General features: G+C 32.5%; 1 protein-coding gene and 1 long non-coding RNA gene across 3 annotated transcripts; both read right to left on the bottom strand.

Moving 5' to 3' along the window:
• Nucleotides 1–7,590: 7,590 nt before the first annotated feature.
• Nucleotides 7,591–27,895, bottom strand: LOC143073473 (methyl-CpG-binding domain protein 3-like). Of its 2 annotated transcripts, none has more exons than XM_076249046.1 (6): nt 27,724–27,895; nt 19,541–19,698; nt 17,381–17,529; nt 16,370–16,460; nt 13,429–13,583; nt 7,591–7,986 (listed from the first exon to the last, which is right to left on the bottom strand). In XM_076249046.1, exons 1-6 carry the CDS (start codon nt 27,834–27,836, stop codon nt 7,891–7,893), a joined length of 762 nt encoding a protein of 253 aa, XP_076105161.1. In that variant the 5' UTR covers nt 27,837–27,895; the 3' UTR covers nt 7,591–7,890. The 2 variants fall into 2 exon arrangements, with proteins under 2 accessions (XP_076105161.1, XP_076105162.1); XM_076249047.1 differs by having other exon boundaries at nt 19,580–19,698.
• Nucleotides 23,358–26,383, bottom strand: LOC143073471 (uncharacterized). Its single transcript, XR_012977510.1, has 2 exons — nt 25,770–26,383; nt 23,358–23,496 (listed from the first exon to the last, which is right to left on the bottom strand). It is a non-coding gene; the product is annotated as an uncharacterized LOC143073471 (long non-coding RNA).
• Nucleotides 27,896–27,999: the final 104 nt, after the last annotated feature.

The raw sequence follows: 27,999 nt of genomic DNA, 5'->3' as shown, positions 1-27,999 counted from the left end.
AAGATATCTTATAAACTATATAAGATATCTTATAAACTTTAGGAGATATCTTATAAACTTTGAGATATCTTATAAACTTAATAAGATATCTCCTATAATATATAACATATCTTATATAATTTCATTTTTCTGAGATATCTTATATATTATATAAGATATCTTTAATGTTATATAAGATATCTCCTAAAATTGATAAGATATCTTATATAATCTATAAGATATCTTCTAAAGTTTATAAGATATCTTATAAAGTATATGAGATATCTTTTAAACAATTTTTATATAAGATATCTTATATAGTTTATAAGATATCTTTTATTTGGGAGGGGTTTGCATTTGATGACTGGACATGACAATATTTCATTGAAGAATTGGGTGAACATAGTGCATTGCCTACAATTGGCACAAAGATTTTCAACATATTTGGATGTCTATATACCAAATTAATGACATTCTCAGCATTATCACAAGCATTCTGATCTACATCATATCTTGATTTCTGTGAAGTTTTCAAATACTAGTATTTCAACTGTTTTACAAAATAACGTCTGAAACAAGACAAACCCATCCTTTAGGAGTTTGAATAATTCATGCATTGTACTTGGTGATGGAGATATATTGAAATATCACATCTGCTACCCATCTTGAGCTAAAGAGAAAGAACAACCAGAATGCATGCATTGTCATGCTAAGCAATCCCCTTCGAAGTATTTGAAAACATGAAGTAGATATCTGAGAGATTTGAAAAGCATTTCACGACGTTATAACTCATCCCTACCAAACTGTTGACCAAATATCAAGTAATTTTGTCCACCACTTTTTAAGGAAAATAAGAGACAGGAATGGCCGGTCTCAAAAAGTTGAAAAATCTGCAATTTCAATAACACATGTGGACAGAAACATGATGGTAGTCATATAAAAAATCAGCTCAAAATCTGAAGACATATAGAAAAAAGTCCATATAACTGATTTTCAACAATTTTCAATTTGTAAATCCTTAATTTTGGCAAAAATCAGCAGAGCGGAACTAAACTTAAGCTTTATCTGTAACTCATCGTGGTTAACTCACATACAAAAAATCAGTCCAATATCTAAAGGTGTTTAGAAAAAGTCTGTATAACTGTGATTTTCAACAATTTATCAAAGTCCAAAGCCCTTAATTCTGGCAAAAATTAGCCAAGCAGAACAAAACTTAACCTTGATCTGTAACTCATCATGGTTAACTCACCTACCAAAAATCAGACCAACATCTGAAATTATTAGAAAAAAAGTCTGTATAACTGTGATTTTCAACAATTTATCAAAGTCCAAAAGCCCATAATTTTCGGCAAAATTTGGCCAAGCGGAACAACACTTAAACTTGACATGTAAATCATCATGTTTAACTCACCTACTGAAAATCAGCTCAATATCTGAAAGTCTTTAGAAAAAAAGTCTGTATAACTGTTTCAACAATTTATCAAAGTCCAAAGCCCATAATTTCGACAAGAATAAGCGAGGGGAACAAAACTTAAACTTGATCTGTTACTCATCATGGTTATCTCACAAAGCAAAAATCAGCCCTATATGTGAAGCTGTTTAGAAAAAAAACTATGTATAATGGTTTGTTGCAGAATGACGGACAAGGGTAAACTATATGGCACCGACAACTTTGTTGCGGGGCCATAAAAAAGTAGATTCAACATACTGAAAATGCCTTTTTTCAAATAAGAATACAAACTTGAATTTAATAACAGTGCATACTTTTATAAATTGTTATTTGGATGAAGAGTTGTTTCATTGACAATCATACCACATGTTCCTATATCTATATGCTGAAATGTCAACCCTGTTTACTGAGCATGATTAAATGTGGTAAATTTAGGAATATAACCTGCCTGACCCTTAGGATAACCTTAAAATTATTCCATACAACAAATATAGTTGACCTTTTGCTTATTCTATAGTACCGTATAGCGGGTTATTTTCACTGTAAAATTTCACTATTTTCATTGAATAAGGTATATGAAATATTTACATGGTTATTATTTTGGCGAATTCAAAACTTTTGTCAATACCTTTGCATGTACACTTTTAGTTTGGTAGAATTATTTGGCAGAATTTATTTTGGCGATTTTGTTTAAACAGCAAAAAAGAAGCAAAAATGTACACCCCACGAAAATAAGCACTACATGTTATCTGCAAAGCTGACTTAACTACAAAAGCTTGAACCATGAATTTGAGATAAAGAATCAGATGATACAGTCAGACAGGCCTGTACACCTTACAATCATTCCATACACCAAAATATAAATGACCAACTGATAAAAGACCTAACAACAGAAATTTGTGAGCACACTTGTATACCACACTCCCTAACATTGAAATTAAGCAAACAAAACCTTACTAAATACTTAAGTATCACACTCCTACAAAAGTCAATTGATAAAAATTCTCATTGATTTGCACATTTACATATTGTGTCCTCATTATCTTCAAAGTTTCATGAATTTCTGTTGTGTAGTTTGAGGAAATGCAACAACAAACTGTTGCAGTAGTATATTGAGGCCAATCAGTGAAAAGGGGAAGAAGTTATCAAAGGTACGAGGATTATAATTTAGTACGCCAGACGCGCATTTCGTCTACATAAGACTCATCAGTGACGCTCATATCAAAATATTTATAAAGCCAAACAAGTACAAAGTTGAAGAGCATTGAGGATCCAAAATTCCAAAAAGTTGTGCCAAATACGGCTAAGATAATCTATGCCTGGGATAAGAAAATCCTTTGTTTTTCGAAAAATTCAAAGTTTTGTAAACAGGAAATTTATAAAAATGACCACATTATTGATATTAATGTCAGCACCTAAGTGTTGACTACTGGGCTGGTGATACCCTCTGGGACGAAACGTCCACCAGCAGTGGCATCGACCCAGTAGTGTAAATAGTTATCAAAGGTACCAGGATTATAATTTAGTACGCCAGACGCGCATTTCGTCTACATAAGACTCATCAGTGATGCTCATATCAAAAGATTTATAAAGCCAAACAAGTACAAAGTTGAAGAGCATTGAGGTTCTAAAATTCAAAAAAGTTGTGCCAAATACGGCTAAGGTAATCTATGTCTGGGCTAAGGCAAAACTCCTAATGAAAAATTGAATCAAAATTTCCTGTAGATATGCACATATGAATAGTATATAGTGTCCTTATTATTTACAAATTTCATGATGCGTCAAAAACATTTTACCCAACACAATAAATTGTGTGGTTAGGTCAAGAATACATCCAACAAAACAACCATAGTCGACTTTTTGCTTATAGTATCTGAGAAACTGACTAACCCATGACAATGTATTTATTGTGAACAATAAAACATAAATGAGGGAAACATTAGACACCCAACCGGGTACCGCTTAAACACATCACACAGTAGACAAATGGTTGTTGTTTAAATAAAATAATCTTAAACTGCAACTTGAAAAGGAATTTCCCGGTTTCTAAATCAAATTTGTAAAAAACTATAATTGGTGAAATGACACACATTGCCTACGTCTGCTGTCAAAGGCTTTTTTTGTGAATATCAAGACATTCAAACTCAATGTAATATAATAGTTATGAAAAAGTCCACACAGTTTGGATGGACTAACATGGGTGAAGATATGCCAAATTCTCTTGAGAACAAAAATTAATAAATTGTTTCGCTGAGCACAGCTGGATACGAATGCAGAGGTCCAACCCTGAACAGTTAAGCAAAAATGGACACAATATTGGCACTTGATGCAGGTCTGAATTTGGATTTGTAATTAATATTTGAAGAAATTTTCTTTTTAATATCTCAAATCTGGAGAACAAACTGTCCCGACCATCCAATTTTGTTTAACTCCCTTTTTCCAAAAAAAAAATCCTTTCCCTCAAGATATTTATTTCCAATGGAGTTTGCAACCATAATATAATTACCCATTTAAATACATCATAAAAGTCTTAAAATAGAAAATGACATACATAATCATTGCTAGAATTACCTTCATTAGCATTTTTAAAATAGCAACTTCTAAAAATAAATTGACAGCTAATCACCTCAAAACAATACAACATTTTTTTTTACACAATTTAAAACCAGTGTAAGGGATGTAATTTTCAATGTTGTGTTTAAATTGCCTCTCTTAAACTGCTTTTAAATTATGTTTTATACTTAAGTAATTATCCATTAACCAGGACACCCTTGTTTTTCTTTCTTTTTTGCCCCTAATTCCTTAACGTTTGAGCTATAACCTGCCCCAGCCAATTCTTTCCATCCCTTTGTGGTATGGCAACTTGTGTTATAGTTTTAGAGAGATTCATACATCATTCCACAAGTTATTGTTTGGAAACTAGAAAAATGCCTATTTTGGGCCTCTTATTCCTAAACTGTTGGGACCATAACCCCAAAAATCAATCCCAACCTTCCTTTAGTGGTCATAAAACTTGTAATTAAACTTCATAGATTTTTCACTTTTTTTTACTGAAGTCATTGTACCAAAACCAATTGTCTTTGGACATTATTTTTTTTTTGCTGTCATATAAAAATCAACAACATTTTCCCATGATGCACATACAACAGTATAAATTACAAACTTGTTTTCACCAAGGAAAGATAATGTCTTAGAAATAAACAAATGCATTATTAAGTTTTATTTAAAAAAAAAAATGACAGAATGCATGTTATGAAATATATACAATTCGTATAAAAAAATCCTGATTCATATTCAAATTCTTATGTAAATAACAGAGCAGATCCTGTTCTTCTGTCACAGAGAATTTATCCATAAGAGTACTAAATCTTACAAAATAGTCTCTGGTCAAACGAGAATTATTGATACAAAAAACAAAGCAAAGAAAAAACAATTATACAACAAGAGTGCACACACTGAAATGTCTCGCCTTCTTTACTAATCATTGATATTAATGTTGATAGTCCTAAGTATAAAGCTTTAACAACTGCCACATAAACTTAACATAAACCAAGATAGCTAAACAAAGACAAATGAACCATGAAAATGAGGTCAAGGTCAGATGAACCATGCCAGGCAGACATGTACAGCTAACAATGCTTCCATACAATAAATATAGTTGACCTATTACTTATAGTTTAAGAAAAACAGACCAAAACACAAAAACTTAACACTGTGCAATGAACATTGAAATTGAGGTCATGGTCAAATAAAACCTGCGGGACTTACATATAGATCATAAAATAATTCCATACACCAAATATAGTTGACCTTTGGCATATAATATTAGATAAAAAGACCAAAACTCAAAAACTTAACTTTGACCACTGAACCATGAAAATGAGGTCAAGGTCAGATGACATCTGCCCGCTAGACATGTACACCTTACAATCATTCCATACAACAAATATAGTAGACTTATTGCACAAAGTATGGGAAAAATAGACCAAAACACAAAAACTTAACTATAACCACTGAACCATGAAAATGAGGTCAAGCTCAGATGACACCTGCCAGTTGGACATGTACACCTAACAGTCCTTCCATACACCGAATATACTAGCCCTATTGCTTATAGTATCTGAGATATGGACTTGACCACCAAAACTTAACCTTGTTCACTGATCCATGAAATGAGGTCGAGGTCAAGTGAAAACTGTCTGACAGGCATGAGGACCTTGCAAGGTACGCACATACCAAATATAGTTATCCTATTACTTATAATAAGAGAGGATTCAACATTACAAAAATTCTGATCTTTTTTTTCAAGTGGTCACTGAACCATGAAAATGAGGTCAAGGACATTGGACATGTGACTGACAGAAACTTTGTAACATGAGGCATCTATATACAAAGTATGAAGCATCCAGGTCTTCCACCTTCTAAAATATAAAGCTTTTAAGAAGTTAGCTAACACCGCCGCCGCCGTAGACGCCGCCGCCAGATCACTATCCCTATGTCGAGCTTTCTGCAACAAAAGTTGCAGGCTCGACAAAAAAATCATTGATTGTTGAAATCAATTTTTGTCACAAAATATTTCACTACTTCAAATTTCTTCTCAAACTTTAAAGAAAAAATAAGGTTTATTTATTGATCCATTAATGAATTCACTTTAATGTACAAAAAAGCTTTTTTGAAAATAATACATGTACATATATGATATACACTTTACAGGCTCTTTTGCCTATTTGCTTATCTTGCTTGCACTGTTGACCACTGACAGTTTTTATAAGATCATCATTATAAAGGTCTTTTAGGCTCAAGTTTGGATAACACACTGATGGAAAATGTGTTAGAAGAAGATTATGTTTTGCACCATAATGTCCTATGAGGTAAGAATTCATGATGGATTTTGGAAAGTGATGAATAAAGACTCACAAGGAATCTCATAATTTTTATTAAAATGGATGGTTCTTAAATCTTGAAATTCTGGACATACTGAGACAATAACAAGAGTGCACACGCTGAAATGTCTCGCCTTCTTTACTAATTATTGATATTATGTTGATAGTCCTAAGTATAAAACTTTATTAAAAACTGTCACATAAACTTAGCATTAACCAAGATAACTAAACAAAGACCAATGAACCATGAAAATGAGGTCAAGGTCAGATGAACCATGCCAGGCAGACATGTACAGCTAACAATGCTTCCATACAACAAATATAGTTGACCTATTACTTATAGTTTAAGAAAAATAGACCAAAACACAAAAACTTAACACTGAGCAATGAACCGTGAAAATGAGGTCGAGGTCAAATAAAACCTGCGGGACTGACATATAGATCATAAAATATTTCCATACACCAAATATAGTTGACCTATGGCATATAGTATTAGATAAAAAGACCAAAACTCAAAAACTTAACTTTGACCACTCAACTATGAAAATGAGCTCAAGGTCAGATGACATCTGCCCGCTAGACATGTACATCTTACAATCATTCCATACAACAAATATAGTAGATCTATTGCATAAAGTATGAGAAAAACAGACCAAAACACAAAAACTTAACTATAACCACTGAACCATGAAAATGAGGTCAAGGTCAGATGACACCTGCCAGTTGGACATGTACACCTTACAGTCCTTCCATACACCGAATATACTAGACCTATTGCTTATAGTATCTGAGATATGGACTTGACCACCAAAACTTAACCTTGTTCACTGATCCATGAAATGAGGTCGAGGTGAAGTGAAAACTGTCTGACGGGCATGAGGACCTTGCAAGGTACGCATATACCAAATATAATTATCCTATTACTTATGATAAGAGAGAATTCAACATTACAAAAAATCTGAACTTTTTTTTCAAGTGGTCACTGAACCATGAAAATGAGGTCAAGGACATTTGACATGTGACTGACGGAAACTTCGTAACATGAGGCATCTATATACAAAGTATGAAGCATCCAGGTCTTCCACCCTCTAAAATATAAAGCTTTTAAAAAGTTAGCTAACGCCGCCGCCGTAGCCGCCGCCGCCGCCGGATCACTATCCCTATGTCGAGCTTTCTGCAACAAAAGTTGCAGGCTCGACAAAAATGAAAGTGTACCTAGTACAAATGTATGATTTTTAATGCATTTGACAATTATGCTTATTCAAATGTTTTTGTTAAAAAAAAATTATTGATCTTATCGTAAGATTCGTAAATCAGAAACAATTTTTCTAAATAAGAAACAAATACAAATCATCAGAAGCTGCCATCAACTGAAAAAATGTTTGGAAATATGTACATATTGCAATTAAAATCACACGTCATAATTCTCAACAGTTATATTTCTTCCACTGCCCATTTCTCCACCATGGGACTGTGATGAATGTTATGAAACACCTTGAGGTTTGGCAAAATTCATTACTATACTTAGGATAAACCTAGCTGCATGCAACAAAATGAGTTTCGATTGAATAATGTTCATCATAATAATCCTTTCATAGCTTCTTCTAATCGTCTTCTGGCCTCAATGACTTTCATCTCTTGTCGTTTAATATCTTCTTCTGTAATCATTGTTTGCTAAAAAACAGGGAAGATATTGTTATAAAATTGAAATGCCTGAAATAGTAAGGTCATCTGGTTTCTACAATATTTTACTCAATCTTAAATATTTACTCATATTGCAACTTGGCAATTCTATTTAAATTTAATGAAGATCTGATTTATAAAATATATCAGGTGTTGCTCCAAATCACATGAAACAATATTTTTCATCAGGGCAATATTTATATCTATTTTAAATTAGGTAATGAACAACAGACATATGCCTGACTAAATGCAACAAAACTAATCTAACTCTGCCACATGTTCATGTGCAAGCTGGTAACAATGCCACCAGTTGTCACTCATCAATTATTACTGCAACTATTTTTTTGTCATTCAGGGAATTTCTGGTTATTGGCAAGATTTTTTATTGTTGATTTTCATCTCTACTTTTTGATGATTTGATGCTGGACATATTGCAATGACAGATATTTGTGGTTGTGCTTTCTATATGTCTAGTGGTTTATTTTGTTGATGGTTTGCCTTATAACTGTTGTATAACTTATTTCTCCTCTTAATCACTGGTGGTAAGCGGATGTCACTTGTAGTTATGACCATCCGGAGATGGGAAACAACTCTTGGGATATTTTTTTCTTTTCTGATTTTCGTGCAGTAAAAGGTTCATTTGAGCCAAACTGCTTGTCTCATAAACACTTATCATGAGTGCGTTGATATTGAAACCAAATTTGATAGATAAAATCATTCCAATTTCTGTAAAATAGTCATTCAAAAATTCTAGCATGATGGTCATAACTTTAAATGTGTGATGGTCATAAATTCAACTATAGTATTTTGGATGATGGTCATAACCGACACAAGATGGTCGTAACTGACACATGATGGTCGTAACTTTGAAAGATGACCGTAACTCGAGTATTTAGTAGACAAACTTTTATTAATGTATTTTAAAAGTAAAAGTAATAAACTCAGATGTCATATATGATTTGCTAAAAACAATATTATTTGTCTCTCTGATAATGGTATGCAGAAATTAAGCTAGAGAATTATTAAACATACACAGTTCTGATGTATTCCAAACGCTCATCATTTAGGAGTAACAGTGAAAACTAATCAACTCACATTAAGCCAAAACGTATGTTAGGGTTGAGTATTAATATATTTTTTAGCGTTTTTTAGGGTTTTTTTTGTTTACGACTTTTTTTGTATCTGCAATCATGTCGACAGCTGAAATTATTAAACGTACAATTCTAAACAATCATCTTCAACTTTTAATCAGCTATTGCAGTTCTTTTAAAACCAGATGCTCTATAGGGTGCAGCTTTATACGACCGCATAGGTTGAACCCTGAACGGTTGGGGCAAGTATGGACACAACATTCAAGCTGGATTCAGCTCTAAATTTGGATTGTGATTAAATAGTTGACACAGCATAGGTTTTGGACACAGAATGAATGTGGTCTAATGAACTTAAAATAATTTTTTTGTCTTTGAGCAATCACTATGCTGTTGAATATTAATCCTCTCAAAAAAATGTTTGAAGAAATTTTCTTTTTATTTATGAAATCTGAAATGAGAAAAATTAACCCCCCCCCCCCCACCATTTTTTTTTCACATCCCCCTTTCCCTTTTTCAAAACTGATCTCAATTCAAATTTCTAATGGAGTTTGCAACAATAACTACCGTACTCATTTAAATACATCATAAAATATTAAAATGTAACAAAAAGTGCTTGTTATCACTGAATGGTAAAAAGTGTTTTAATCTATCAGTTGGTAGTAAAAGTGAATATACATTGTGCATTGTATAAAACAATGATTTAAGTTGATTCAACTACTATTCTGGACAAAGAAAGATAACTCCAATCAATTGAAAATTTCTTGCTATTGCACAATATTGTGCAATTAGATATTTCTTGCTATTGCACAATATTGTGCAATTAGATATTTCTTGCTATTGCGCAATACTGTGCAATTAAAAATATTTGCTATTGCACAATACTGTGCAATTGAAGATTTCTTGCTATTGCACAACACTGTGCAATTGAACATTTTTTGCTATTGCACAATACTGTGCAATTGAAGATTTCTTGATATTGCTGAATACTGTGCAATTGAAAATTTCTTGCTATTGCACAATACTTAATATAATAATTTTGGATCCTGATTTGAACCAACTTGAAAACTGGGCCCATAATCAAAAATCTAAGTACATTTTTAGATTCAGCATATCAAAGAACCCCAAGGATTCAATTTTTGTTAAAATCATACTAAGTTTAATTTTGGACCCTTTGGACCTTAATGTAGACCAATTGGAAAACGGGACCAAAAATTAAGAATCTACATACACAGTTAGATCCGGCATATCAAAGAACCCCAATTATTCAATTTTTGATGAAATCAAACAAAGTTCAATTTTGGACCCTTTGGGCCCCTTATTCCTAAAAACCTGTTGGGACCAAAAACTCCCAAAATCAAACCCAACCTTCCTTTTATGGTCATAAACCTTGTGTTTAAATTTCAAAGATTTCTATTTACTTATACTAAAGTTATGGTGCGAAAACCAAGACTAATGCTTGGGCCCCTTTTTGGCCCCTAATTCCTAAACTGTTCAGACCTCAACTCCCAAAATCAATCCCAACCTTCCTTTCGTGGTCATAAACCTTGTGTTTAAATTTCATTGATTTCTATTTACTTATATACTAAAGTTATTGTGCGAAAACCAAGAATAATGCTTATTTGGGCCCTTTTTTAGCCCCTAATTCCTAAACTGTTTGACATAAAACTCCCAAAATCAATCCCAACCTTCCTTTTGTGGTCATAAACCTTGTGTCAAAATTTCATAGATTTCTATTTACTTAAACTAAAGTTATAGTGCGAAAACCAAGAAAATGCTTATTTAGGCCCTTTTTGGCCCCTAATTCCTAAACTGTTTGACATAAAACTCCCAAAATCAATCCCAACCTTCCTTTTGTGGTTATAAACCTTGTGTTAAAATTTCATAGATTTCTATTCACTTTTACTAAAGTTAGAGTGCGAAAACTAAAAGTATTCGGACGACGACGACGCAGGACGACGACGCCAACGTGATAGCAATATACGACGAAAAATTAAAATTTTTGCGGTCGTATAAAAACTATTGGCCTTCACATATTCAGCTTTTGGTCATTCATGAGGAAGTTAAATCCACAAATGCACTTTGGAGTCCTGGGTTGAGTTCAAAATCGTAGCAGCTACGTAGTGCTACGTATTTTTTTACTATTGAACGTGTAGCTATAGACTAGTTGCTACATAGATATTGATAGCAGCTACGATATTGAACTGAACCCAGATTTTTTAACGTGTTGTCTTTATTTTTTATCGATTACATAAAGATTATATATTGCGGTATATCATTGATATTAGTTCTACGTATTGGTAAGGAATGAAAACTGAATCCACGGTGTCGCAATGAATGTTGTATTAACCTCGAAAGTAGGAATATTGTTGATATATATTTTACACTGCCACACGCGCTGGATTTAAGAGTAAAATAAAATACTAGTTTGTAGCCAGGATAATATTACAAGGACTTAGGTAGAACTTAATGTACTGCGGCAACTATTACATACAAACCCTGATATGCAGGTTGAAAATTATGTGCAAGTTATATGCTTATATTGTATGAATGGCTACAAGCTACTCATGGACTTCCTTATAATAATTTATTGGACATAACTGTGCACCTTATTATCAGCTTGATTTCACCAAACAACAATAGGACTTCTAAACATCCAGGCTAAAAATAAAACGTATGTTTAACTCGGGTACGGACCTGCAAATTTGCGGGTATGGTGTAGTCTTGATAACGACCTTCATAACCTATCAATATTTTTAGCTTATTCTGACTCCTTACTAATGCTCTTTCGACTTAATGTATCAATCTTAAATTGTAGATATAAAAAAAAAATCCACTAGTAGGTACACATCCTCAAAAAGTTTTAAAAATTTTTATCTTTTCAATAGATGCAAAATCTAAAGAAGAAAAAAAAGGACACTGCTATTTCATGTGACGTCCAATTTATAAAAAATGCCTTTCCTTAAAATCATTTATTTTGTAATAATTTTTTTTTTATACATTTCGAGCTTTTTATTTCTAACTAAGAATTATCATAACCAGAGCTGTGTTTCTTGTTTTAAAATGAGTTCTCCACTTTTGAGAAATTTACATTATTAATGAATTTAACATCTTACAATAATTTAATTTTGGATGTAACGCGTCTTCTGATTGGATGACATTATTTTGTTATGAGCCCATAGACATAATTTAGTCATGTGACCGTGACGTCATCAACGTTTTTTCATGGTTTTCTACGGTTTAAAATGGAATTTAGAATTAAATTATAAGAAATGACTGTAATATTTTTTCTGTCTATTCGAAATAACATAAAAAATGTGGTGCACACTGTTAAATAACCCGCTACGCGCGTTATTCAGTGTGCACCAAATTTTTTATGTTATATTTCTTCATAGACAGAAAAAATATTACAGTCATTCCTTAATTAATTCAACTTTTTGCCTTTTGGTTAATTTTATACATTATATTTTCAGTATATATGACTGTTCATTTCATTTTGTATTGTTTCGTTCGATTCGTTTCAATATTCTCCCGTTTCGCACTTTACAGGTACCCCTCTCTTTATCCCTTTTAGTTTTTGTTTTTTGGTGGAAACAACTTCACAAATATATAATATGATATATTCATATAACAAAAGACATGTTTAGAACTCTTGACTTGCATTGTTCAGTCCAAAAAAATTTTAAAATTTGGAATTCTAAATCAAACTTTAATCAAAATTCGCCCAAAACTAATATTTGAAAACTTTTCAAAAATTTTAATTGATAAGTTTTATACGGATTGAAAATGCTTTATTTTACATTGTATGCAAAAAGAAAAATAAATTCTTCAGAAATACATCATATAATATATGCATACAATAAAAGACACGTTTAAAACTCTTGACTTGCCTTATTGGGTCTTATTAAAAACAGAGTAACGACCATCACAAATTTACGTTACAACCATCCTCAACATTTTTGTTTTTTAAGTTACGACCATCATGCTCGAATTTTTGAATGACTATTTTACGAAAATTGGAATGTTTAAATGCGTCAAATTTGGTTTCAATATCACCGAACTGACGAATAGTATGTATGAGACAAGCGGTTTGACTCAAAGAACTTTTTACTGCACGAAAATCGGAAAAGAAATACTTATCCCTAGAGTTGTCTCCCATCTCTGGATGGTTTAAGTTACGACCATCTGCTTACCACCAGTGCTTAATGACATTAAACATGTCTGGTATGTTGCTTAGACATTTTAAACTATTCTGTTTGTATTGTGATTCAGTATTTTACATTTTTATATTAAGTGCTGGCCATTTAGATTTATAAACCAATCAGAAATGAAATATAATTCTTACTTGAATGTGAGGTTGATTTGCATCTATATTAGCACCAGGGTTTTTAGACAGAGCTTGTTTATTATTTCCTTGTCCCATAACCGGACCATTGTTCATGTGTAACGCTGCTGATATACTTTGTAGAATGTTCTCTGTGCTAAGTTCTGGTCCAACACCTAAAACAGTATAAAAATTCAAATAATTACTGGTATATAGAGTTTTGTCATTCCTTTTTTCCAAACTGAAAATTATTCTATAGAAGCTTTTTTTTTGGTTTCATTTTGTAACTGTGATTCCATTTTTTAACAACTTTAAAACCCATGATTCTAAAAGAAAATCTAACCAGGTGCTCCGCAGGGCGCAGCTTTATACGACTGCAGAGGTCGAACCCTGAACAGTTGGGGCAAGTATGGACAAAACATTCAAGCATGATACAGCTCTGAATTTGGATTGTGATCAAATTTTTGACATTACATGGTTTTTTTTTACACAAAACAAATGCCAAGATTTTACAAATCAATTAAAGATTTCTTCTTCAAACTTTTTAAATCTAAAATTAAATAGTTGACACAGCATAGGTTTCTGACACAGAATGAATGTGGTCTAATGAACTTAAAAGGTTTTTTTTGCCTTTGAGCAAATCACTATGCTGTTGAATATTAATCCTCTCAAAAAAATGTTTGAAGAAATTTTCTTTTTATTTATGAAATCTGAAATGAGAAAAATTTAACCCCCCCCCCCTTTTTTTTCACATCCCCGTTTCCCTTTTTCAAAACTGATATCAATTCAAATTTCTAATGGAGTTTGCAACAATAACTACTCATTTAAATACATCATAAAATATTAAGATGTAAAAAAACTGCTTGTTATCACTGAATGGTAAAGATTATTTAAATTTATCAGTTGGTAGTAAAAAGTGTATATACATTGTATATTGTATATAACAAAGATTTAAGTTGATTCTGGACAAAGAAAGATAACTCCAATTAAAAAAAATTCTTGCTATTGCACAAATAGGATATTTCTTGCTTACTATTCTGGACAAAGAAAGATAACTCTAATTAAAAAAAAATTTGCTATTTCACAATATTGTGCAATTAGATATTTCTTGCCATTGCACAACACTGTGCAATTGAAAAGACTTGCTATTGCACAATACTTAATATAATAATTTTAGATCCTGATTTGGACCAACTTGAAAACTGGGCCCATAATCAAAAATCTAAGTACATGTTTAGATTCAGCATATCAAAGAGGCCCAAGAATTCAATTTTTGTTAAAATCAAACTTAGTTTAATTTTGGACCCTTTGGACTTTAATGTAGAATTTGAAATTTGAAAACAGGACCAAAAATGAAGAATCTACATACACAGTTAGATTTGGCATATCAAAGAACCCCAAGGATTCAATTTTTGATGAAATCAAACAAAGTTTAATTTTGGACCCTTTGGACCTTAGTGTAGACCAATTTGAAAACTGGACCAAAAAAACTTCAATAATCAAGAATCTAAGTACATTTTTAGATTCAACATATCAAAGAACCCAACCGATTCATTTTTTGTCAAAATCAAACTAAGTTTAATTTTGGACCCTTTGGACCTTAATGTAGACCAATTTGAAAACGGGACCAAAAGTTGAGAATCTACATATACAGTTAGATTCGGCATATCAAAGAACCCCAATTATTCAATTTTGATGAAATCAAACAAAGTTTAATTTTGGACCCTTTGGGCCCCTTTTTCCTAAACTGTTGGGACCAAAACTCCCAAAATCAATACCAACCTTCCTTTTATGGTCATAAGCCTTGTGTTTAAATTTCATAGATTTGTATTTACTTATACTAACATTATAGTGCGAAAACCAAGAAAAATGCTTATTTGGGTCCCTTTTTGGCCCCTAATTCCTAATCTGTTGGGTCCTAAACTCCCAAAATAAATACCAACCTTCCTTTTGTGGTCATAAACATTGTGTTTAAATTTCATAGATTTCCATTTACTTAACCTAAGGTTATTGTGCAAAAACCAAGAAAAATGCTTATTTGGGCCCTTTATTGGCCCCTTATTCCTAAACTATTGAAACCAAAACTCCCAAAATCAATCCCAATCTTTCTTTTGTGGTCATAAACCTTGTGTCAAAATTTCATAGATTTCTATTAACTTAAACTAAAGTTATGGTGCGAAAACCAAGAAAATGCTTATTTGGGCCCTTTTTGGCCCCTTATTCCTATAATGTTGGGACCAAAACTCCCAAAATCAATACCAACCTTCCTTTTATGGTCATAAACCTTGTGTTAAAATTTCATAGATTTCTATTCACTTTTACTAAAGTTAGAGTGCGAAAACTAAAAGTATTCGGACGCCGGACGACGACGACGACGACGACGACGACGACGACGCAGACGCCAACGTGATAGCAATATACGACGAAATTTTTTTCAAAATTTGCGGTCGTATAAAAATTATCAAAATCAAATGGGTTTGTATTTGTAAAACCAAATATTATGTAAGACTGCAAAGCAGAAATGTTTCAACTTTACCAAATTTTGAACTTAACATGTAAAGTATGCAGCAATCAAGTTTAATGAATTATGATTGAAAGGCAGAACAATATGAATTCTCTGTTAAGAGAAATGTCAATTTTTATACAACTACAATGTAGTTGATGTTGGCTGTGCAAGATACAGCATGCTTAAGTCTTTATTATTCAACTCTTTAGACTAGACAAAAATTAATAACTTTAAATTATTGTATGACACAAATATACAAATAAACTGTATTATAATATGTGGATCATATAAAAAATGGATATACCTATTTCATATTGCAACATTATAAGCGTTTAATCATTTCTCAATACGGACAAAGCATCCAAAACAGATGCTAGTAATTTAAGTTCGATAAATAATTGGGATTTTTTTTTTACAAATTCATTATGCATTAGTTGGTGTGCAGCCATCAAATACCTTGTACATTTCTTGGTAAATCTAAAGCCTTTAGGATATCTTCACTACTGTCAACTGCATGGAAACCTTGAAGACGCTTCTCCCAAAATAACTGGAAAATAACAAACATCAACCTGATTTTATCTGCGGAATTGTGTTGAGATGCTTTGGCTTGTTTTTTTGCTCAACTGTTAGCTATTTTTTGTAATTAGGGTTTTTTGGTCATCTGCAGTTGCCTTTCATCTTCAGCATTCAAAGCAAATTTTCCAATATCCCAGCTTGTCCAGTAGCTGGTTTCTTAACAACAAGCAATTTGTGAGTATTGCATGATAATACATAGTCCCCTTACCGGTAAAAAATTTATTGAATTGGAACAAAATTCTATCTTGATGATGATCTATAACTTGTCATGGTATAAACTATATAATAAATATCAAGTCAATATCTTTAGTAATCTAGTAATGATGTAAAAAAGTGTTGAAATCTGATTAATTAAGTGAATTTTGTAAGTCTAAGGACCATAACTCTGCACAAAATAATTAGAGTCTAACAAAATTCAAACTTGATCTGTAATTGGTCATTATAAACTATAAACCAATTTTCGTATCAATAACGTTAAGCATGACAAAGAAATGTGCTGATAGCTGATTATTTTAGTGGTTTTCTAAGTCAACATGGTCAAAGGACCATAATTCTGCACAAAATCGTCAGACCGGAACAAATTTCAAATTTGATCTGTAACTTGTCATGATGAAACCGTTGGTAGTGGACTAAAAAGCTGGAACAGAGTACAAAACCAGATTCAGTCACATGGTTTACAAACAATTTTGAAGAAACAAATATAACATTATATTTAACACAACTGTTTAATTACATTGGCATTATACTTGTAAAGTTGGAAGACCATTAAATGCTTTTTCATTGTTTTTATTCCAAATAAATATCCATTGCTTTTCAAGGATTCTACAACCTGTACAAACCCTGAATTCTATAGAAATTTATAAAGTCTGGTCGTGCATACTTGATACTAACCTGTTTAGGAGGATCCTGTGGACCATGTTTTAAATCTGTCTTTGTTTTACTGTCTGTGTCTTCTCTAATTCGCTTTACTGTAACTGGCTGTTTGAAGATTGAAGCTGTCTGTCTGATAGGTAAAGATAAACTGGAATCTTGTCTTATTCCTATAAAACAGTTACATATAAAACATTATCTTTGTCAGAGTATCAAATCAAACTGCTGCCCAGGAATATAATTACAGTTTTGTTTAGAATCAATGCATTCATACATGTACTATAATCAATTTTGATTAGGATTTATGCAATGATATAAACCATTTAAATCTTTTTTTTTAAAGTATTAAACAGTTTTTGTTGACTTTGAAACAAGCACAGATAAAAATACATACATATATGTAAACTGGTACATAAAAGTTTAAATGTCTTGTGAAGTCATATCAACAACAGAAAGTTGAACTGTTTCGCAATAGTCCTTGAATAACAAAAAATATATCAGCCATTTTGTATGAAAGATCAAACATCTATAGTTCAATCTCTATGCCCAGTAAAGCTTGAAATTCTCTTTTTTTCGTTTTATAATAATTATGAAGATTGATATTATTTTGACCACAATGAATTTAAAAATTAAAGAAAAGTCTGTCTGATATGGGTGACTGGAATTACTCAACTAGCTGTAAATTTTAAATTAATTGTGTGCATTTATTTTTGCACATCTTTAAAAGTAGACAATAATGTGACATTAGTAAATGTGACAACTGTTAATGTTTAAGTAGAATATTTCCCTTGTGTCACAAATAATATTTCCCTTACGCTTATTTTTATTAGGAAATTTCGGCTTCAAGAAATTATCTAATAATAATTCCTAATTTAATTTACAGTCTGGAAAAAAGACTCCATGATGAAAATATATATAAAAAAAGCAATGGAAATTGCTATTTTTACATGATACTAGATTCTATGATAGCATGTAATTTACACAGAGTTGACTAGGATAAATAACATGCACATTACAATCTGTTGTTTCAGAATCTAAAATACTTTGTTTGTACACAGTCAAAGATGATAGGTCATTATCAGTCAGGGGACTTACTTAAATGAGTGATTTTCAGGAAAAATACTCCCACTGCTGGGAAAAATCTGTGAAGAAAGTATCAGTTCATTATGTAAAGCCATTATTATAACATTTTTTCAGCTAAAATAGAATTTACAGCAAAATGATCGCATTAAAGGCATAAATCTTGCTACTTAAAAAAAGCAAAAAGTTCATTTTTTTCAATTTTACTAATGAAAAGATATTAATAAAAAACTATGGGTTTAAAATTTTGATAAAACTACAAATTTCGAATTTGCTACTCAAATAAGTGATTTGAAAATCACTTATTTCCCCTGACTGATTATGCTTACAATGTTGTTAATTTATCACAATATTTTGGTGATTTTTGAAAACAAACAACACAAAGTTAATAGCTAGAGTGACTAAGGAATATTATCAGGTTATGATGGATTAATTTGTAATAACTGGATCTAAAAATGTTTTCAGTCTACAAATGTTTGATCATGGACTTTTGGTCATGGAGAAGCACACACTTATCTGCCAGATGTTATCTATTTATCTGCACTATTTAATACATGTTTGATGTGTTTAGCATATTACCAACAATTTACACCACTACTAGATTCCGGTCTGACTTCACATTTTAAACTGATCTTGTATCAAATAGTAAAACTATTTCAAATTTAGCTGGACATATTGATAAATAAGCATTTAAACTACCATTTTAACAAATTTTAAAGTCATATATATCAAACCAGATATTTGTACCAATAAAATAGAGAAAGGAAATGGGGAATGTGTCAAAGCGACAACAACCCGACCATAGAGCAGACAACAGCCGAAGGCCACCAATGGGTCTTCAATATTTTCATGTAATTTTATTAGAAGATACAAAATAAAATTTGACAATGTCTTCTAGTATATCCTACCTTGGTTTCAGAAATCTTTTACACTGTATCAACCTTCTACTTTAAAGATACAAAAAATCCCCCCCCCCCTCCCCCCCCGTTCTTTAAACTTTGATCTACATGTATCTACTACAAAATATGATCAAACATTTGTAAATGAATGTGCCTTCACCAATGCAATGAAAATCAAAGTTGAAAACAGAAATTGACAAACCTCTAGCAAAGTCATAAGGACCACTGTTTGGACGCTTACTTTTTCTGATTGATGAATGATTTATTTTACCAGTGCGAAAATCAAAGGTCGCTAAATCAAACCCTTCTCCTAGATACCTTGCCATCATTGGTTTGCTCCTGACCTTCTTCCCATCAGGGCTAAAAAAAAATTTACATATATGTTAATTTAAGTTATAATTCACAGTTACCATGCATATATGGTAAAGGTACCATTTCAAATGACAATGTTCAAAAAAATGTGTATTATACTTCATTTGATAATATAATTATGTAATTCCTAACAATGAATTATAAGATAGGTTTTCAGATAAATGTTTGTGCATAACAATGAAGAAATATGTGTCTAGTTTTGAAGTCTTTCTTCATTGTGATGACAAAGCGTCAGTATGCCTGCTTTTATTGTCTAACTTTAAGTAAGGCATACAGCATGTACATTTGTACATGTACATTTGTAAACTTAATTACAAACGAAAGTGAACCAACGCCTGGTGAGTCTGCAGTCAGTGATATTGTTGGCTTTTTTCAAAACTACCTCTACCCTTTTTTATTGGGAAAATATGCATAATTTTCATCAAATTGGGAAATTTAGAAGAAATCATAAATTTGACTGAAACTTCAATTTACTTTCAAGAGTCAAACCCTGTTTTGAAATAACACCCCTTTTTGTCAGTGATGATACACAAATAGACCCTCAAATCTGCACATATAGTAATTTTATGCATGAAAAATGTATAAATGAGTGTTTTTCAGTTTGAATTCATGCACAATTACTACTGAGACTACACTGTTTGGGAAAAAAGTTGTCTTTTTGGGAATAATTTAAGCCTTTTTTTTTTTTCAAATTGGGATTTTTCTCCAGGGGAAAAAGCCTTTATTCTCCATTAATTTAAGGCAAACAATATCACTGGCAGTACAGTAGAGTCCATAAACTTAAATCATTTTTTTTTCTAGATTGATTATAGTTTATTCCGAGAAACAAATATATACTATGGTTTTAATGAACAATCAATTATATGACAGATACTGTATGTAAATGATGAGATAGATAATACTTGTCAATTCATTGTCCTCATTAGTCAAGGTTGCCAAAACCAGGTTTTACAATTATTACCCAGTCAAGTAGGAAATATTGGGCATGTTGGGTATGAGCTCAATCATTAACTTTACAGATCCCAGTCAAATGTCACAAATATTAAGGGTAGGGCTCATGCAATAACTTAACAGATCAGACAAATTTCTGGCATCTGCTGGTCTAAAGATCTCAAAAACATGTTGCTTGTGAGTTGTGACACATCAAAGGCCAATGTATTCTACTCTTGCCCGTACCATCCTCATACTTGGTACAAGTCAAATCAGCAAGCATAGAAAAACATCAAATCGGTACCAAATTAAAGTCAATTCAGCATCCAACTACCCCCCCAAAAAAGAAAATGTAATTAAATAAGTCAATATTTCTGGACAACACCTTCATTATTTCAAACTTTATGTTAAAAATACCGAAAAAATATATTTAACAATACAAATCATTATCAGTGTTCCAGCTAGGATTTCAAAGCCAATCCTGAAAAAGGGCATGTTTTAATAAAGATATTAATCAAACATTGTGTTTATTCGTTGAAATCACTGGTTATACAAGAACTACATCATGAGCCCATATACATGTAGAACTCTATCTTTCTACTTTTTAGGCTAAAAAACTTGTCAAGCAGCTTGTCACACGGCAAGTTTTTAAATCATTGCTTGGCACAGTTAAGCTTTATATGCCGCATGTTTTGAAAGGTGTCCTGCTTTATTTTGTTTCTATGGTCTGACACACTTTACCAGTTTCACCTTTCTTCCTCTGCTCTGCTTAATGGCAATACAGCACAAAACATCAGTGCACTATGTTAGGATATAGCAACAGTGAAAATTTGTATTAAAAATAAAGAAAACCGAAAAAGATGACCAAGGCACCCTACCAACACTGCTACTAAGACCCTCTTTAACTTTTCCCATAACTCAAAATACCTAAACATATATATTCTTAAGCAAGAAGTATGTAGACATATTTTAGAATATGTTAAGTGGGTTACTCAATGCTAGGGAAAAATCAGATTGAGTTATCTTTCTTTATTCTGGTGTGCTCCTTCTTTGGAGGATTATAAACAGTACGTGTAAGATGTAAATATGATCAACAATATGGCGGCTGATTTTGTTATTTTCGTATAAACTGGAGGCTCTCAAGAGCCTGTATCGCTCACCTTGGTCTATGTGCATATCAAACAATGGACACAGATAAATTCATGACAAATTGTGTTTTGGTGATGGTGATGTGTTTGTAGATCTTACTTTACTGAACATTCTTGTTGCTACAATTATCTCTATCTATAATGAACTTGGCCCAGTAATTACAGTGGAAAATATTTTCTAAAAATTTACAAAAATTTATGAAAATTGTTAAAAATTGACTATAAAGTGCAATAACTCCTTAAGGGGTCATTTGAAAATTTTGGTCATGTTTGACTTAATTGTAGATCTTTATGTAGTATGTTATGACACCAAAATTACCTTTTTCGCAATTATTACGTGGGCCGCCTTTAAATTTAAAAACAATTATGTAAGCCTACAAGTAAATTATTGCTGAACATTATTGCAGTTTACAGATTATCTCTATCTATAATAATATTCAAGATAATAACCAAAAACTGCAAAATTTTATTTAAAATTACTAATTTGGAGGCAGAAACCCAACGAGGGGTTGTCTGATTTGTCTGAAAATTTCAGGGCAGATAGATCTTGATCTGATTAACAATTTAATTCCTGTCAGATTTGCTCTAAATGCCATGGTTTCAGAGTTATAAGCCAAAATCTACATGTCACCCCTACATGTATGTACTATTTTTAGCCATGGCGGCCATCTTGGTTGGTTTGCCAGGTCACGCCACACATTTTTAAAACTAGATACCCCAATGATGATTGTGGCCAAGTTTGGTTAAATTTGGCCCAGTAGTTTCAGAGGAGAAAATTTTTTTAAAAGAATACTAAAATTTTTGAAAAATGGTTAAAAATTAACTATAAAGGGCAATAACTCCTTCAGGGGTCAACTGAAATTTTGGTCAAGTTGACTTATTTGTAGATCTTACTTTGCTGAACATTATTGCTGTTTACAGTTTATCTCCATCCATATTAATATTCAAGATAATAAGGCCAAAAAAAAAATAGGTGTGTTTCCTGTTGCATGCCCCAAAAAATTAGGGTCGGTAGGTAGGTGTATTTTTTTTTTTTTTTTTTTTTTTTACTGGCCTGCTTCGGTTGTTTTTTGTGTATTTTTATAATCAGTTTGTTATTCTTTCAGGTTATTTTCATCAGTTCATTGTATAAAGTATACAAGATATGAATAGTCCATGTTCAAAAGTTGCAGAAGACTTGGCCAGGACTTCCAGCTTATAAAATTTTCAAACTTTTCAGAACTGATATGCCATCTGTACGGGTCAGGATATAGTCTTACACAGAAAGCCCATCAAAGTCTGTCTCAGCAAAGACCTGTTTTATAATCAGTTTCTTTCAGACAATTTAGTTCACAGAACTGATGCCAGCTTTTCTACAAATACCAAATATTAATAACATGATAGAGGGATGGGTGAAAATCTTTGAAATTTTGATTATATACTAGCTGTTTAAAAGAAAATCAATTACAAATTGAGTTTTGGGGCTATGGTTGAGCAAATATCAGATATTAAAATTAAATTTAATCCTAAATTGAACGTTTGGCTTCCCTCTTGTATTAGAAAAGACTGTCAGAAGTAAATGCCAAAACATTGTAAACTTGTTATACTGTCAATTTTATTCCTATAAAATTCTGAACAAATTATAAACATCGAAACAACCGAAACATTCAAATAATGTGAGGCAAATATTGCATTTTGTAGAATGCAAATAGTCATTGAATGATATAAACTAGAGGCTCTAAAGAGCCTGTGTCGCTCACCTTGGTCTATGTGCATATTAAACAAAGGACACAAATGGATTCATGACAAAATTGTATTTTGGTGATGGTGATGTGTTTGAAGTTCTTACTTTACTGAACGATTTTGCTTCTTACAATTATATCTATAATGAACTTTGCCCATTAGTAACAGAGAACTATATTTGGTAAAAATTTACATAAATTTACCAAATTAATGAAAATTGTTAAAAATTGACTATAAAGGGCAATACCTTCTTAAGGGGTCAATTGACCATTTAGGTCATGTTGACTTATTTGTAGATCTTACTTTGCTGAACATTATTGCTGTTTACAGTTTATCGCTATCTATAATAGTATTCAAGATAACCAAAAACGGCAAAATTTCTTTAAAAATTACCGATTGGAGGGCAGCAACCCAACAACCAGTTGTCCAATTCATCTGAAAAATTCAGGGCAGATAGATCTTGACTTGATTAACAATTTAACTTCTTGTCAGATTTGCTCTAGATGCTTTGGTTTCATAGTTATAAGCCAAAAACTGCATTTTACCCCTATGTTCTATTTTTAGCCATGGCGGCCATCTTGGTTGAATGGCCAGGTCATCGGACACATTTTTCAAACTAGATACCCCAAAGATGATTGTGGCCTAGTAGTTTCATTGGAGATTTTGTAAAAGATTACTTAGATTTATGAAAAATGGTTAAAGATTGACTATAAAGGGCAATAACTCCTAAAGGGGTCAACTGACCATTTTGGTCATGTTGACTTATTTGTAGATCTTACTTTGCTGAACATTATTGCTGTTTACAATTTATCTCTATCTATAATAATATTCAAGATAATAACCAAAAACAGCAAAATTTCCTCAAAATTACCAACTCAGGGGCAGCAACCCAACAACCGATTGACCGATTCATCTGAAAATTTCAGGGCAGATAGATCTTGACCTGATAAACATTTTTATCCCATGTCAGATTTCCTCAAAATGCTTTGGTTTTTGAGTTATAAGCCAAAAACTGCATTTTACCCCTATGTTCTATTTTTAGCGGTGGCGGCCATCTTGGTTGGTTGACCAGGTCACGCCACACATTTTTTAAACTAGATACCCCAAAGATGATTGTGGCCAAGTTTGGATTAATTTGGCCCAATAGTTTCAGAGGAGAAGATTTTTGTAAAAGATAACTTTAATTTACGAAAAATGGTTAAAAATTGACTATAAAGGGCAATAACTCCTAAACGGGTCAACTGATCATTTTGGTCATGTTGACTTATTTGTAGATCTTACTTTGCTGAACATTATTGCTGTTTACAGTTTATCTCTATCTATAATATTATTCAAGATAATAACCAAAAACAGCAAAATTTCCTCAAAATTACCAATTCAGGGGCAGCAACCCAACAACCGATTGACCGATTCATCTGAAAATTTCAGGGCAGATAGATCTTGACCTGATAAACATTTTTATCCCTGTCAGATTTCCTCAAAATGCTTTGGTTTTTGAGTTATAAGCCAAAAACTGCATTTTATCCCTTTGTTCTATTTTTAGCCGTGGCGGCCATCTTGGTTGGTTGACCAGGTCATGCCACACATTTTTTAAACTAGATACCCCAAAGATGATTGTGGCCAAGTTCGGATTAATTTGGCCCAGTAGTTTCAGAGGAGAAGATTTTTGTAAAAGATTACTTTAATTAACGAAAAATGGTTAAAAATTGACTATAAAGGGCAATAACTCCTAAACGGGTCAACTGACCATTTTGGTCATGTTGACTTATTTGTAGATCTTACTTTGCTGAACATTATTGCTGTTTACAGTTTATCTCTATCTATAATAATATTCAAGATAATAACCAAAAACAGCAAAATTTCCTCAAAATTACCAATTCAGGGGCAGCAAACCAACAACCGATTGACCGATTCATCTGAAAATTTCAGGGCAGATAGATCTTGACCTGATAAACATTTTTATCCCATGTCAGATTTGCTCTAAATGCTTTGGTTTTTGAGTTATAAGCCAAAAACTGCATTTTACCCCTATGTTCTATTTTTAGCCGTGGCGGCCATCTTGGTTGGTTGACCGGGTCACGCCACACATTTTTTAAACTAGATACCCCAATGATGATTGTGGTCAAGTTTGGTTTGATTTGGCCCAGTAGTTTCAGAGGAGAAGATTTTTGTAAAAGTTAACGACGACGGACGACGACGACGGACGCAAAGTGATGGGAATAGCTCACTTGGCCCTTCGGGCCAGGTGAGCTAAAAAACAAATTTATCACAATTGCAAAATTAACATGTATCAACAATCAATTGTATAAATCTTTAATGTGCAAAACAATGTTTATGCTCTGAAAATAAATGTATAATTTTCACTATGACTTAGACCTTTGTCAATAAAAACTGTTATTGTTGTTGGATGAAAATATTACGAAAAGTAGAAAATACTAACATTAGAAACCAATAAAAAATACAGTAGTCCAATGCTGTCCATGACAAATCAATGTGTTGGAATCATGATGCAATGACTAAATTTTTAATCCTTTTTCATGTGGAGTTTTTTTCTCGTTCCTGTGTGGACACTCATCGATTGTTATTGATAACACACTTTGACTGATGGCCATAGCAGAAGCCATGCCGTTGTTTGACTTCAATCTGTATCACACAAATGCTTACTGTATTAAAATTTTATTTGAAATCAAACGTTTAAAAGATGCCATTCAAAGGCTATACTAAACAAAAACCGTTTCCGGAAAAAAACGAAAAAAATCCGGATTTTTTTTTTTTTTTTTTTTTCCGGGAAAAAAAAGTTAGGGTCGGCGCCAAAAAATTAGGGTCGGTCGGGCGACCGGAAACACACCTATTTTTTTTTTTGGCCTAACCAAAAACTGCAAAATTTTCCTTAAAATTACTAATTTGGTGGCAGCAACCCAACAAGGGATTGTCTGATTTGTCTGAAAATTTCAGGGTAGATAGATGTTGACCTATTAGACAATTTTAACCATGTCAGATTTGCTCTGAGTTATAAGCCAAAATCTACATTTTACCCCTATGTACTATTTTTAGCCATGACAGCCATCTTGGTTGGTTGGCCGGGTCAAGCCACACAAAAGTTAAAAGTTAACGACGCCGGACGCAAAGTGATGAGAAAAGCTCAATTGGCCCTTCGGGCCAGGTGAGCTAAAAATGAGGGCAGTCAATGACAAATACGTCTGAATTTGCTATTTATTTCACGGAGAACAAGTAAAACAATGTCTTTCACAAGTTGTTTGTGGTTTTCAACTTTCTGGCATTACGTTTTCTCCATGAAACTACGGTAAACATTGCAAATTGTGCCCAAGTTGTCATATGCACATTTCTTCAAAGATAATTGCCGACTGACTGATTCTATTTGAATGAATTAATGTTGATGATCATTAATGACCCATCCGATAAATGGATTACCTGTAAGGCCAAATAAAAATATATGTGTGGTTCCAGTAACCCTACCGTCCCTACTTTTTCGTCTTAAAAATAGCCTACCCTAAAGATTTTATTGTTATTTTTCATAACTGACATGACTGTTAAAGTCAGAATGTTGCTCCCATAGACTCAATGTAAAAAAAAAACATAAAATAAAAAAAAATCCCTACCTACCTAACCTAACTTTTTATCAGATGTAACTGGAACCACACATACTTTTTTATTTGGCCTTACAACAGATTATGACACCTGTTGCAACCGTTGATAAGCTTGGGGTCGTGAAAAAAGTCATAAACTTTTCGCCAGGTAAAATTTAGTAATTAGCGGATCATATCAATACAAACAAAATAATACAATCGATCTTGAAAAAAGGCAGGGTGCCCTGGAAACTGTAAAAAGGGCACAGGGTGGCACTCGGGAAAGGGTGGGCACCACACCCTCTTTTAACGGCCTAACTGTCACAATGCAAATTTTACATGGGTGCCAATGACTACATCGGGTGCTAATTTGACTAGGACTCAAGACACTAATTACTAATTAGGTGTCGATTTGACTATACTGGGTGACGATTGTGACTAGAATTCCTTGATAGTGACTACTACTGACAGTCACAGGCACTTTTTTCCATCCATGGAAGACCCACTATAAACGTATATTTAATATACGTTGATAGTGGGTCTTCCCAGGGATAGAAACAAGTGTCTGTGCTGACAGTACTGTGATCTGAAACCGGCGACTGAAATCAAACAACGTAATTTCGTACCTATAGTAATACACATCTGTTTTGCCTGCAGATAGACCAGATTGTCTAACGACTTCTTCTCTTCTCCAACCAGGTGGTAATGATGGACAGTCTGACTGTCGTTTTAGTTCCATTCTTTAAAAAAAAAGATAAGATGCTTTCAAGATGGGAACCGGAAGTAAACCGAATTACTTAACAGGTTATTTTCGCGCATAAAAGTACAATATATTTTATCAAAGTTTTCCGCATTAAAATCAATTTATATTGTACTAAAGGTGAAAATAATTCGATTGTCTC

This window comes from Mytilus galloprovincialis, chromosome 4 (assembly GCF_965363235.1).
Source record: "Mytilus galloprovincialis chromosome 4, xbMytGall1.hap1.1, whole genome shotgun sequence".
NCBI lineage: Eukaryota > Metazoa > Mollusca > Bivalvia > Mytilida > Mytilidae > Mytilus > Mytilus galloprovincialis.
Note: the sequence above shows the minus strand (reverse complement) of the source record. Positions and strands in the feature narration are given on the sequence as shown.